The 14,460-nt window shown below is 39.2% G+C and overlaps 1 protein-coding gene across 2 annotated transcripts; it reads right to left on the reverse strand.

Annotated features, from left to right (window-relative positions):
* Positions 1-1,945: 1,945 nt before the first annotated feature.
* LOC124273239 lies at positions 1,946-14,208 on the reverse strand. Of its 2 annotated transcripts, none has more exons than XM_046708453.1 (3): positions 14,110-14,208; positions 3,407-3,491; positions 1,946-2,267 (listed from the first exon to the last, which is right to left on the reverse strand). In XM_046708453.1, exons 1-3 carry the CDS (start codon positions 14,120-14,122, stop codon positions 2,057-2,059), a joined length of 309 nt encoding a protein of 102 aa, XP_046564409.1. In that variant the 5' UTR covers positions 14,123-14,208; the 3' UTR covers positions 1,946-2,056. The 2 variants fall into 2 exon arrangements, with proteins under 2 accessions (XP_046564409.1, XP_046564408.1); XM_046708452.1 differs by having other exon boundaries at positions 3,368-3,491.
* Positions 14,209-14,460: the final 252 nt, after the last annotated feature.

A 14,460-nucleotide genomic window follows, 5' to 3' on the forward strand; every position in this document is an offset into this window, starting at 1 on the left:
GTGAGTGAGTGAGTGACTTTAACCCGGGTCTTCAGCGTGACGAGCGAACTCTTCAACCACGAGGCTACCCCACCGAACTAATCAGGGTAGTACTTGTCTGTCAAGTATTTTGAATCAGGATTCTGTTCACTTTCCTTCCGACCAATTCCCTCCGACCGTTGTCATTATCCCCCGCAACGCGTTTTGCGGGGGTATTAAAATGGACTCCGTCCGTGCGTCCGTCCGTCCGTGCACATTTGTCATTTCCGGAGCATAACTCTAAAACCATTCAATGTTTCTTCACCAAACCAGGCACATAGATAGATCTGGTGGTGTACTGGTGCCTTTTGGTAGTTTTGATTTCTGAATCAAACATTTTTTGCGTTTCCATGGCAACAAGTTTGACTTAGACTGAAATTGGTGGTAGTACTCTTTTCCGGAGCTTAACTCTAAAACCATTCAATGTTTCTTCACCGAACCAGGCATATAGATATATCTGGTGGTCTACTGCTGCCCTTTGGTATTTTTGGATTTCTGAATAAAATAGTTTTTGCGTTTCCATGGCAACAAGTTTGACTTCAACTGCATTTGGTGGTAGTGCTCCTTTCTGGAGCAGAACTTTGAAACCTTTCAGTACTCTCCTTCCACTTAGCCATATACACACCAAACATTTGACATAATCAAAACTCGTAGACATATATGAAGAATATTTTGCCATTGCGGGGGATATTGATGACTTTGTCTTCTTGTTTATCTTTACCAGTGGTATGGTATTTTACCATACTTATAAAAATTAGACAATAAACAATATCACTCCTTGTGTTAAGGAAAAGCTAATAAAGAACGCCCGGCGTAACGTTGCTTGAGCTGGAACCTTTTAGTCGCATAAAGGCCAAACATGAATCACACCCTAGACACGACCTGGCTGTCCAAGTGTAGCATCATACCCGAAGCTTGTTCCCCCGGTGTTTATATGACGTCACAGTCTGATAAAGAAAAGTGCCAAATTCAAAGATTGGTTGAAATACTGTCACATTTTCAAAGTCACAGTTCCAAAACGTTCTGTCACAAATATTTCTACATATGATGTTATACATGCCTAATTATAACGATTGATATTAGTGTCCGTTTTAGGTGGCCGTAAAGATCATGTTAGAATTGGTCTTCAGCATCCAAGGTTTGTAAGAGGCGAATCGTGTGGTCAGGATCGCCGACTTGTCTGATGCGTGTAAATTGCATTGTACACCAATTGTTTATAGATCGACGCTCATGATATCTATCACTGGATTGTCTGTTCCAGGCTCGATTGTTTACAGACCGCTGTCATCCACCTGGAACATAGTGCGGCTTTAACCAACAAACAAACAAAGTTTGGAAGTGTCCGGGTTGTTGTAGTCGTCAAAACTACATTTTTGGTTATTGTGATTTTCTACATCTGATTAACCAATCATAATCGAATATTTTCCAGGTTCATGGAAGAATATGCGTTAATATTATTTAAATAAAACAATTGCTACGCATAAACAAATAAATTCGACACGCATTTTCATTTCCGTAATCAAAATTTAGATTCACAAAATTTTGTTTACGACAAATGCATAGAGGGCGTCTTCATGATAACATCTTCTGATAAAGAGTTCGAATCCTAGGATCGACTGGATTCTGATGCAGCACATCAATGAGGATACGGCATAAAATGGTCATTCATCCATACGTAATTTCCTGCTAAAACGACCATAGACTCGTGAAGATCCGGGTGAGAATTGATCTTCAGCAACCCATGTTTGTCGTAAGAGGCGACTAACAGGATCGTGTGGTCAGGCTTCCTGACTTGCATGGAGCATGCCATCTTATCCCAATTGCGTAGATCGATGCTCATGATGTCGATCACTGGTTCAGAATATATTATTCATATAACTGGAATATCGCGGCGTTAAACAGCAAACAAACACAAACAAAAGACATATGTAATTCAATCTTCATTAACTTAATACTTTCAGCAGAGTAAGTTTCCACATCTATATTTTAATCATTGCCAGGACCTGTTCAAAGATAACGCCTATCAGTCAGTAAATTCTTATGCCAACATAACGAGATTGTATGTCCGCAAGGCCATTTTACGTTGTAATACTGCCATATCCATTCGTGACCAATTCGTGTTATTCCGGGAGCAGCTCTTGGAGATTACGGAAAGAGGCGAGTGGTGACGAACGGAATGTGCTATGCCGAGTGAGACTTCGGAAAGCCGCCCCCGCTTGTTGTGTGTGTTGCGCGTATCAGTCGAGGTGCTAAAAAAAAGAACATACGGTGTTTTTTTTACATCCTTGGAAAAACTTCAATTGTAGAGATATAAGATACTCCTTCGAGGCAAATTGTGACACTCCATTACTAAAATAAAACTTATAACGTCGCATTTACACCTTTTTGTTTGAGAACATATTTCCAAAGCACCAGGTGTGTACTTTCTTTTGTGCGTCAGTATATTTTCATCCGGCATCATTACTTCAGTTGTCATTTCACCACAACGTGAAGAGAACAATTTATTTTAATAAGAGGGACATTTGGACAATAAAAACCTGTCGTCAAAGGAGAATAACACAAACAGATTTTGACTTTAAACTAGCATGATATCATAAAATGATATCACTATGCAGAAAGATACAATATTCAAACAGCTATAGATCGCTAGCAACGGCAGGAAGATCACCACACCAGGGACCATCAGGACTGACAGGACCTTCGCTACCCAGCTGGATTACACCTTTACCTCATGTTTGGCCGATTCTCAGAAAGTTTGACAAACATTAAAAGAACACATAATCTACTAAAACAATGCTAGATGTATAATAGACTAAATCTGAGTCTCTGAATGTTAAAAGTTTGACAGTAATAAATAATAATCCCATTTAATTTGAAAAGGTGAGGTGAGGTGAAATTGGGTTTAACGTCGTGCTTGAGAATATTTCGCTCATATGACGACGTGCATGCGTGTGTATGTGTATGTGCGGCTGCTTGTACTAGCCCAGACTGAAGCTGGTTTTATAGTGCTAGCCCACTGAGATACCATGCCGCAGTGAAGCATGAATACCCCACTCAGACGCATTATACCGACTCCGAGCCGACCAGTCCTTGTTGTACCCATTAATGCCGAGCGCCAGGCAGGGAGCAACAAGTACCATATTTTAACGTCTTTTGGTATGACGCGGCCGGGTAATTTGAAAAGGAGCCACAGTGAGATAACAGAACCTGAAGAAGTCTAGACTTGCTTCATTTAGGTCTTTAGCATTGCAAGAAGGACTAGGCAGTAGGGGAAATAATGGGGTTCAAGGACTGTGAGACATAACAAATACATACATGTATACACGTTAAATGACATGGTCTTACATACTCTCTGAATGGAATATTTCCTGATGGAATATTCACATACCTGGGGGTGGCCGCGGGGGGTGGCTGCTGTGGAGGTGGTCGGGGAGGAGGGGCCGATCCCTTGTTTCCGACGGGCACATATTGTCCTGTAACAGAGAATAATGGAATGCACGGTTCATAAGTTGCTCATGCCGGATGAAAATATACTGAAGAACAAAAGAAAGTACACACCTGTGCTTTGGGAATATTTTCTCAAACGAAAAAGGCGTAAATATTCTGAAAATTATAGTCATTTCGACTTACACCAACATTGTGTACGTGTACGTTGTTCTGTTCGTCAGTTTATACTGTCCTTATTTGCTTTCTGAAACACAAGGACAGCGATCAAATTATTTTGTTTTTACAGAAAAAGACTCCAAGTACGCGTAATTATAATAGCAGACATGCTCAGAAATATACATTTTGAGCACATGCCTATATCTTGTGTATCGAGAAATCGCTTTTTGATAACATATATTACTAAGTACTTACATTGACCCATTCGCAAACTGCCCATTTCATTATAGAGAAACTCTCATGGCACTCGGACTTCTAATTGCATTAGGGGGCGGCGCATTATCACTAGTGCAGGTATTGGCATACAACCTGCGATACGATACATCGCAATACTAAAATTGTAGTCAATACGATATATTGCCAAAATATTGTGCACTGAAGCTGCGATACGATACGAATCCCAATAAAAGGGTGGCGATACGATACGTATCACGATACCAAAACCTTTCATTCTAACACCAACTATAAAACACCGTAAGATCAAAACAAAACTACATGTATTTTAAAGCATTTTGTCAAATTCCACCAGCGTTTTTCAATGTTAATTCGGAAATGAGATAATTACGTTTATGCACGGACTTTGTGAATGTTAATATAATGCGAGCGCTATGTTTGACACAGTTCCTGGCGCAATAATTTCCGAAAAAACATATGATTTGAAGGGAAAATAAGTATGCATATAGTTTAATCATCAAACAAAAGTAAGTCTTTCTTGACATATATCGGGATTCGGCAATATTCAAAGTAAAACATCGATGTATCGTGGCCCATTTGAAGTATCGTATCGGGATATACGACAATGTAAAACTTTGTATCGATCACTATATCGGCGGCCCATGGATCGATGCGTATCGATGAATCGTCACACCACTACGCTTTAGCCTTGTGGTTAAAGCCTGCGAAGACCGGGGTTCTATTCCCCAGTTGGGTACAATGTGTGACGCCCGTTTCTGGTGTCCCCTGCCATGAAGTTGCTGGAATATTGCTAAAAGGGATATTAAACCCAATTCACTCACTAACCTCATTAGCTTTTCGTTTGTTTTACATCACCGATGACGTCACGATGAAATTCTTGTGGTTGATTCTGAGCCAGGGATTCAGTATCCATTTAGAAGATACTCTTCGAACTAATGAAAATTGATGCATAATTATTCGATGTTATGAATAAATTATATAAGAAACACAACATTGTTTATGTCAGATAAAAGTCTCGCTTTCGGTAATTCCGGAAGGAGAATTAACTCGTCCCTATGGATGTCGTTTATTCTGTGTCGGGAATCAACAGTTTCGAGTGATTTCTCTATTCGGACAACGAATCCCATCTCCTGACAATACAGACTTTGTCTTATGTTCTCCCCAAACCCTTTAATGTAGCCCGTCTGCTGTACGATATTTGTAAAGCATGTGATCAAGGAAAGCAATACAGTTTATTTACTAGTGAGTGAGTATGGTTTTACGCCGCTTTTAGCAATATTCTAGCAATATCATGGCTTGGGGTACAAGACATGGGCTTCAAACATTGCACCCATGTGGGGAATCGAACCCGGCTCTTCGGCGTGACCAGCGGACGCTTTAACCACTAGGCTACCCCACCGCCCCGTATATTTAGTAAAAGGTCATAGGCTCATAATACAGGCAGCGTCTGGTGTTATGAATTACACAGGATAAGTAGATCATCTTTATTCGTTTGATTTGTCCATTGTGTGTTGTTCATATCCGGTGAGCGCTTGGTTTATGTGTCTGTTCGAGTACCTGTGAATTTAGCAGTGAATTTATGACGGCCAAGAACCCCCGCCTGCTGACGCCAGGTACATTATATTAGGCTACACTTGAACTAAATACCTGGCACTACTATCAAAGCCTCTATGACACTCTAGTTTTCCCATTTCAGGTGTCCCCCACCGTGATATTGCTGGAATATTGCTTGAGCGGTGTAAAACTAAACTCACTCACACACTCACTCTAGTTTTCATAGTAAAACAATGATGATCATTAAAATACAGCATGATAAAATTTGAAATTTGTCTAGTTTTCCCATTTTTCGTTTCAAATTGCATGGTTAGCACCAACTTGTCACCTTTATCAACTTTAAGAGGTCACTCGATGAAGAGATAAAAAAATGATCCAACTTGATCAACTTTAAGAGGTCACGATGAGAGAAAAATGATACAATTATCCTTCATAAATTTAACAGGTCAATTTCTAGTAAAATCCATTCTTTAAATATGGTTTATTTGCACAAAGGCGATTTTTAATGGGGTGTAACAACATCCTACACTGGTGGCTAAATCTCAACTGACTTAAACCATTACAGGCGCATGAGTGTTAACAATTAAAGGCTGATGTTTGGGGATTATTTTTAAAGAAACGAAGTAAATGTTTTGAAAAGCGTTTTGACTTTGTGTTAGAAGCCATAGCCACTGTCTGTACACAGGTTGCTAAACTGGGTGCAACTTGTGGTGTACATTCCTGTGTACGTCAGTCTAGTTTATAAATATCAAGAGAAATTTGACATACATGGCTTGCTCCTCCGGCGTTTGAAGTCGCCCACAGTGCTACCGGTTCACTGTCAGTGTTTTCTGGTGCATTTCCAACACAAAACACCTCTCTAGCCTATATCTTGTAGACTGTGTACATTGTAAATGAAACCGCCATGACCCAACTAACTGCAGCTCTCGGGCTGTAGGGAGAAATCTCGAATGGGGTGCATATTATTTCAGCACATTCTACATTGTAATATATATGAATGAGTGTTTTACCAACTATTTGCGTTTTACTTTTATTTCATCATTAAAGTTGAATTTTTTTAAACTGTCAACTTTTCATCACAAAGATTCAAGTAAGGTGGCGGATAGTCAATAATCAGTTCTCTGGAGAGCGCATGCGCAGTTAAATATTACACACCAACCCCAAAGCCTAATCCCTTAAAAACAAGTAAAACAACAGGTAAATTCGAAGTGTACCGAGATTAGCCTACCTGCGAACATCTAAAACTAAAAAGGTCACCTTAACGTGAAACCCCGGAGAGCGGAAGGTCGGGGGTTCAATCCCCGACCGCGTCATACCGAAAGACGTTAAAATACGGTACTTGTTGGTCCCTGCCTGACGCTCGGCATTAATGGGTACAACAAGGACTGGTCGGCTCGGAGTCGGTATAATGCGTCTGAGTGGGGTATTCATGCTTCACTGCGGCATGGTATCTCCGTGGGCTAGCACTATAAAACCAGCTTTAGTCTGGGCTAGTACAAGCAGCCGCACATACACATACACACGCATGCACGTCGTCATATGAGCGAAATATTCTCAAGCACGACGTTAAACCCAATTTCACCTCACCTCACCTCAAAGAGACGGCAGCAGTAATTCAACGAGAAATGAATTACTGCTGGCGTCTTATAATAGAGTTCGTACGGTAGTTCTCATAATATATACATATCCCTCGGCAAACTGAACAAGCCCTGTGAACTGTTTGTTACAGTTGGGCACCACACAAAATGACTGTATTACCCAAATTTACTAACGTCAGGAAATACTCGTTTCATCCGGCGGCCATATGAACAACGTTTGAAATCTACGTATCATCTGGCCGTCAGATTTACACACGTGTAAAGGGGTGTTAAAATAAACGAACATTCGACTCTGCATTCACATATATTTCACAGGTGTGTAAATCTGGCCATTGTTTCCATGTGTTTCCTAACATGTGTAACATATGTAAATGCTGTGATTGTAGGACATGCATTTCAATACCCTTGAAATCTCGTATGACCAGGGTTAGGTTTGTCATATATTTTGTACATGCGTAAATGGTTGGAAATGAGTAAGTATAGTGTTACAAGATTAGCACTACTTTAACATGTATTTCAATGGTGCTGTAATGTAACTGTCACATAGGGTTCGTTAGCGCGTCCGACCACGCCATAATGTACTGAGATAATTAGAAACACATGGTGAAGTGATTCCCATGACTGAGCACCACTAATAACGTGCGTGTCTTTCTTGACATACACATGGTGTCTGTTTAAAAGGTTCAAATAACAGGTCTATGGGCCAGAGCGATATGTATGTTAGGGGAGTGTGTGTGTGTGTGTGTGCGAGGGAGAGGATGTGGCATGGGGTAGGCCTAGGGTGGGGTGGTGGCGGTGGTCGGTGTTGGGGTACTGACCAATAGGTAATATCATTTATGCTTTTTGTAACTGACCTTAGGTACAATTCTTATATATGTTTTACAAGGAGACACTGCTAATTACAATAAAACACAGATCTAGACGAATGTGTTCACACAGACATGAACCGGTAGGCCCCTAATTTTAGTGCTCACTTGTATGAGTTATCCGACCCATCATAACTGAACAAATTTCATTATCTATACTTTCATAAAAGATTATTACAATGTATTAATGATTCCCGGTGTAAATTACTGTTTTAAATGTGTGAACATGCACATACTTGGTATGGCCTCTTTTTTGATTCTTAATACAGGTATTATTCCATACGGACGTTTTCTCAAATTTCAGTTACTGAATATACTGTAGACATATTTTGTTTCCACCTCTTGGGTAGACTAAAGAAAATTGTAGTGATTGCGATTAGCTCATAATTTTCATATTAGACCTATTTTGTTTCCATCTGTTGGGCAGACTATAGGAAATTGTAGTGATTGCAATTAGCTCATAACTAAGCAGTTTCGATAATTGTTGAAAGCTTACTACCTGACAGCATTATGTTGCTCATGCGTTTTCTTTTTTGCTTTTGCTTTTTGCTGTCTAATTTGTTATACATTATATAATTATGTTAATCATTTTGGTATCTCAATATCATGGAATATAATATGTACTTATTAATCTATCAAAGTACCGAAACGTATTATCTGTATGCTTTACTGTTATTGGGTGAAACTGTTAAAAGTACCTTCGTACAGAATTTCGTGGAAATAGAAACTAAAAATTACTAGATCAATGGAAAACTAAATTGGATAAAGATCGCAACAATCATTATTTATATTCCACTTTTTAAATTATCAGTGTGCAGATCATGTCACTAACATAAAAACTGAAGGATATATGGTGACAAAACTGGGTTCAATCTTGAATGTATAATAAATGTACCAACAGTATCAAGGAATGATGGGGTACCTCGTGGCTAAAGCGTTCGCCTCTCAGGTCAAAAACCGGTGTTTGATTCCCGACAAAGGCACATTAAGACTGAAAATATATTATTTTGATAAAAGGCAAAGGTCTTAATTTCAATTGAAAAAAAAGACGAAGTAATTTGGAAGATTCACAGACTAACAACATCTATATTGGGGCTACAGGTGCAGGAAGCATCTTCAATTATAAAATCACATTCCACAAACATCAGTTAAAGGTTTAAATGACAAGCATATTTATTGGTATCTTGCCAAGCTCTGTCCTCTCTCAATGCAGTATAACCAGAGTGCTGTGGTCACTACCTCAGGTGGCCAAATTCAGCAGTCCCATTACTTTACAGTATTTTCTTACAGGCATATATATGGAAAGTTAACTTTTACGGGTATGGAAAGAGTGGGGGGGAACACGTGCAAATTATTAGTACGCTGATATTATCCTTCAAAAACATCATATGTACAACAATCACTTAAAATTATGGCATTACAAAAAGGCCATATTTCCAGACAGCAGACCATAACCTTTGGCTGGAGTTCCAAATAATTTGACACCGAAAGCCTGTCAGTTAACGCAAAGGAAATAACCCTTGTGCTTTAAAGTGATAGTCACAATGAAGTGTAGGTTGCCATGCATTTTATAGTCTGTCTCACAGTCCCTGAACCACATTATTTTCCTTACTGTTTAGTCTGTCTCACAGTCCCTGAACCACAGTATTTTCCTTACTGCTTAGTCTGTCTCACAGTCCCTAAACCACATTATTTTCCTTACTGTTTAGTCTGTCTCACAGTCCCTGAACCACATTATTTCCCCTACTGCCAAGCCCTCTCTGCAATGCTAAAGCCTTAAATGAAGCAAGTCTAGATCTCCTCAGGTCCAGGGTCTGTTAACATCTGCAAGAAACCTAACTCACTATGGGGGTCGGGTTACAAAGTAAACATATCTATAGCTAACTGCCATGGCTCGCCGGACTGAATCTCGTGTCTCCCTCAATTTAAATGGGCTTGTTTGTTACTATCAAAATTATATATACATGTATTCAGACACTAAGCGTTAGTCTATGTATTTTCCGATATGATGGAAATACTAATATTGACCAGATAAAATTCTAAAGGAGCCCTTCTTCAAGCAGTGACTTAACGCCATCCATAGCTAGACTTGCTTAGATGATAGACTTCATATAAGGCATCACAGATATTTCACAAACATGGTACAGGACCCTTAGCCTCATTAGCTTATTGCCTCACCACTTGCGAATTAAGCGTTTGCAGATGTAAATGTTACTGGAGATGTTGGTCCCGCCAGCTGTGGGTGTTTGGTATAGCTCTCCATAACCCGAACCCTGCAGTCAGTTTTCCTAGAGACGGAAGGGGAGAAAATATCGTTCTGTGACTATGGAAAACCAAAATTGTGGACAACACACCATTGTTTGGGTCTTTTAATTGTAAATATGATTCAAATAGCTTAACCTAGATTTCGATATCCTCCGAATGTACATTTGGTGGAAAATATACATTTATCCAGAGCCAAGGACGAATGTTTATATATAATTAAAAAATGTAACAGCACTAGTATCCATTTTGTCTTTTGTCTTCTACCCGTCAGAACTAGATTAACAACTAGTCTCTGATATGAACATATTTTACAGAAAAAACGTTGATAGTAAAAAAAAATATTATATGAGGAAAAGGAACCCTGAGACTTTCTCCTGAAGCTGTGGAAATCTAGACTTGCCACATTTTGTAGACTTGCGTGGGCTTGGATATATTTGCTTCAGGGTCTGTATGACAGACGACGTCCCAACACACGCTCAATCACATGTGTCTCCAGGTCACGGAGAATCAGTGGTTAGAGGCCCGTATTGCAATTCTCGTGCGTTTGCCAGGCACGTAGCAAGCCAATTTTTTCGTGTAAGACCTATGGGCTGCAAAGCCTTATATTTAGGTGGTATTGAGCTCTTTCCCAACTTTCACTTTTTATGAGACCTGAAGAGTTATCGTTTGACGTTTGATGATTTCAATAGCTTCAAAATATTGTGGAAAGACTTCCGCCTGTATCCCCCCTTAAATTTCATTCTAGTCAAATCATATCACCTGAATATATATTCCTCATCCGATAAGGATGAGTTTTAACGTGTTTTGTTTTTTTAATCTGAACATACTGAAAGACATATAAATGCCACTCAAAGAAAGTTTTCCTCATCGTTACAATTTAAGGGTGGGTGGATGGGTGGGTGTGTCTTACCACCATGGAAATTCAAGTGTGATTTCCTCATAAACAAATATGTTTGGACATATTTTATACATGTCAGCTGCATTGATACAGTACCATACATCGAGTATTTGGTGTTTTTTCTAAAATAATTGATAAACAAATGATAAATAAACAACTGCATTTCAGTGATGGTTCACATATAATCATGACTGTAACAAAACATCCTCATACATGTCGATGGAAAAACAATCATCACTGAAAGCTATGATATGAAGAATAACCTGTTTACTGTACATGGTAATGCTTTAATCAAAGAACATTGTAGTCAGTATGATACATAGAGGGATTTCCACTTTTTAAATGGAACGTGTTTGTAGGTATTTTTGGCAAGAATTAGAAGAAAAATTATTTTTTAGCAAAGATCATGTGTATGCTCGAGCTGTTTTTTTATAATGGTAGCTACGCCCCTGTTTGCATGTGTTGTTGACGCGGCATGGACTCCATGTAACATCACTATTTGATTATGATTCACAAACACATGCCCATGATATGGTCGGAATCGTGCCACGGATTAGCAGATACTTATCATGAAAACAGGTTTTTATGTAGGTGGCTTGAAACTCGCTTTTACAAAGGCCTATAGGTTCGATCACAATACATTTCGTTTTACAGCTTTTCTTTTCTTAACATGCTCATGTCAAAACTGATTTAAATTCTAATCACAGATTAAAGAATAACACAATAAATAGTATGCCAAATTATCGTTACCATGACAACCCTGTGATATTTCAACTTATGTAAGAGAGTAATGCAGATGATACTGTCGGCTGTAAATTTTGATAAGTTGCTTCATCGCTATCAATAAACACTGGGTATCTATACAATTATATGTGTGATCAAAGGCCATATGATAGATTATGTGGTCCCTGGTGTGATGGAGGAGAACTTGCGTCGCTAGTTTTCTCGATAATCTGAACACATGTATGTAGCGTGAAACCGGCAGATACTTTAGAAGAAAGTGTTTGCCCTACCTGTAACAACGATGTCCCGTGTCTATAAAAGGGATATAATATAACTTTTATCTTGGCCCGTTAATGATGATACATACTGCGATCTTTCACAATAATCCCTCTGGCTATCAGATTGAAGGTACGTTTTAAACATAACCGGTATTTCTATTATTGTATTTATAAAGTTCTTCGAACGTTCTCCATATACGTCCGTCATATACATCGCGCACTACCCTTTTCTCTTTTGATCTTCTCAAACGACTGTTACAAGTTCGAAGAATCCTGGTCAAAGTAGAAAAGTCTTAAGACTATTCCCTACAATTCTGTAACTCACACATTGTACCCTAAATGGGTAGAGCTTTCGTTCGGGGGAATATCAGGACAACGATACAGTTATTTCTAATGTTGTAGAAAGATCTCCACTTACTTAGGAAAACATTGAGATATTGTATTCATGTCGGAATGATATTTTCAGCCCCTGTCAGATCAGAACTTGAACATGCGATGTCCGCGTCTGTGTCAGACTAAAGGCCTATAAGATGTTTAGCAACACTGGGGCGTAATAGCCATAGATCTTCTCCAAACAAGGGAATATACATCTTGTGAGAATGACTTCTTCGACAGGGAAATTTACAGCAATGCGACATCACAATTACTTACGTGATATTTACTCGCAATCTGAGTTATGGATCGTCAATTTAAACAGGACAATACAGACGAATTTCACAAAAGGCACGGAGATCCAACATGTCTATGATATACTCAGAGAACGCACCCGCCTGTGCTATCCGGTCATAATCGCTACTCGATAAAAACAATTTTTCATTTCATGTCTCACAGAATATATAATTTGATATGACATTGTTTCTTAGTGTATACTTTTGCGTTAGTGAAACAAACTTTAAAGTTTATGTATGGCGTTATTACAGCAAAGGCTGAGCGAATGGAGAAATAACATGGTTCAGGCACTGTGAGACTATTAAGAAGGTCACATGCAGTGCAATAATATTCCAATTATGTACTGCCACAAAATATTTTACAGTAGATGCGCGAGCTGAACAGACTTAAGAAATTACGAGTTGGTTCGTGTAGCATATTTGACTGTGCTCCAAGAGAGACAAAGTGCTATTCTTTTGGGGCAGCTAGGGACGCTTGCGAGGACAAAGGGGCAACGCATCGCCCTTTGTTCACCACTGAACCTTTCAATCCCTCGAAACATGCACCTCACAAGATTTGCCAACACCACAGACAAGGCGTAACTGATACTGGTAGCAAGAGCGAGTGCAGATTAATAAGGCGTGTTAGCTTGCGTAATACCGCTTTCTTTGTCAGGCTCTTTGGTGATAAGAATATTGAGGTCATGTGAACGTTGATTTCAAACGTACTAAAATGTGTGAAAGTGAAATTACATGAGCCAAGTAATTCACATGATGGAAACATATGATCATCTTGCTTGAGTACAGGTAACATGATGGTGTATGAACCGTTCATATACATACCCCTGAAATCCGGTATGATACATAAATATCTAAGGTGTGTCAACATTTGCAAATTTGAAAATTTACATGTCTTTCCCCACCTAAGTAAATTCACATGTTTCCAACCCGAGTAAACTTAGAACGAAATCGGAAATTTCAGCACCCATTGAAATTCAAAGGAATGCATTGGAAATACTGCATGATCATGTATTTACCGGGGTATCTGTTTTGCAATTCATATTTGGAAATCCCTGACAATCCGGTCAGGGCATACATGAACGAGGTGCTTGTGCATACGAAAATGTACGATGAGCATATGTTTCAAAGGTATAGATTCATATGAAATATATGCCCGAAGTTAGGAAATATCTGAAAACATACGTAAACCCGGTCATGGCATGTATTTCCTACTGTATTTACGTTTATTTCAATGGTTTACTATCCGGTTTTTTGGTGCTGTGACTGGGTCTGGTGTTGCTGCTGAAATAGATTGACACAATTCAATACTTTTAAGAACAAATACTCTTAGGGCGGTTTACACAATGTAGTACAAGGCAATGTAGATCATAATCTGACACCTACCTTTACCAGACATCGTGACAATCAGCTCAGCCTTGTCGATAGCAGCCGATATAAGCCGAGCCCCTGGCAGATGACAGCTGTGACGCGTGGAACTATTTTTAGCACGCTGGGTATTTCCTGCTATTCCCTCGAATCTTGGTTTTCTTGGAAAAAAGGCTTGAGCGTGGTACTGAATCGACGCAAGCTGTCTCTCGCTTAGGTTCAGGGTCATGTTGGTTCATCGTTTGGCAAGATATTATTTTTCACCACGTAATTGTTTGTTTGTTGTTTAACGCCGCACTCAGCAATATACCAGCTACATGGTTGCGGTCTATAAATAATCGAGTCTGGACAAGTAAACTCAGTGATCAA

The sequence above is a fragment of the Haliotis rubra genome, unplaced genomic scaffold (genome assembly GCF_003918875.1).
Source record: "Haliotis rubra isolate DU_JTF1 unplaced genomic scaffold, ASM391887v1 Scf1783, whole genome shotgun sequence".
Classification (NCBI taxonomy): Eukaryota; Metazoa; Mollusca; class Gastropoda; order Lepetellida; family Haliotidae; genus Haliotis; species Haliotis rubra.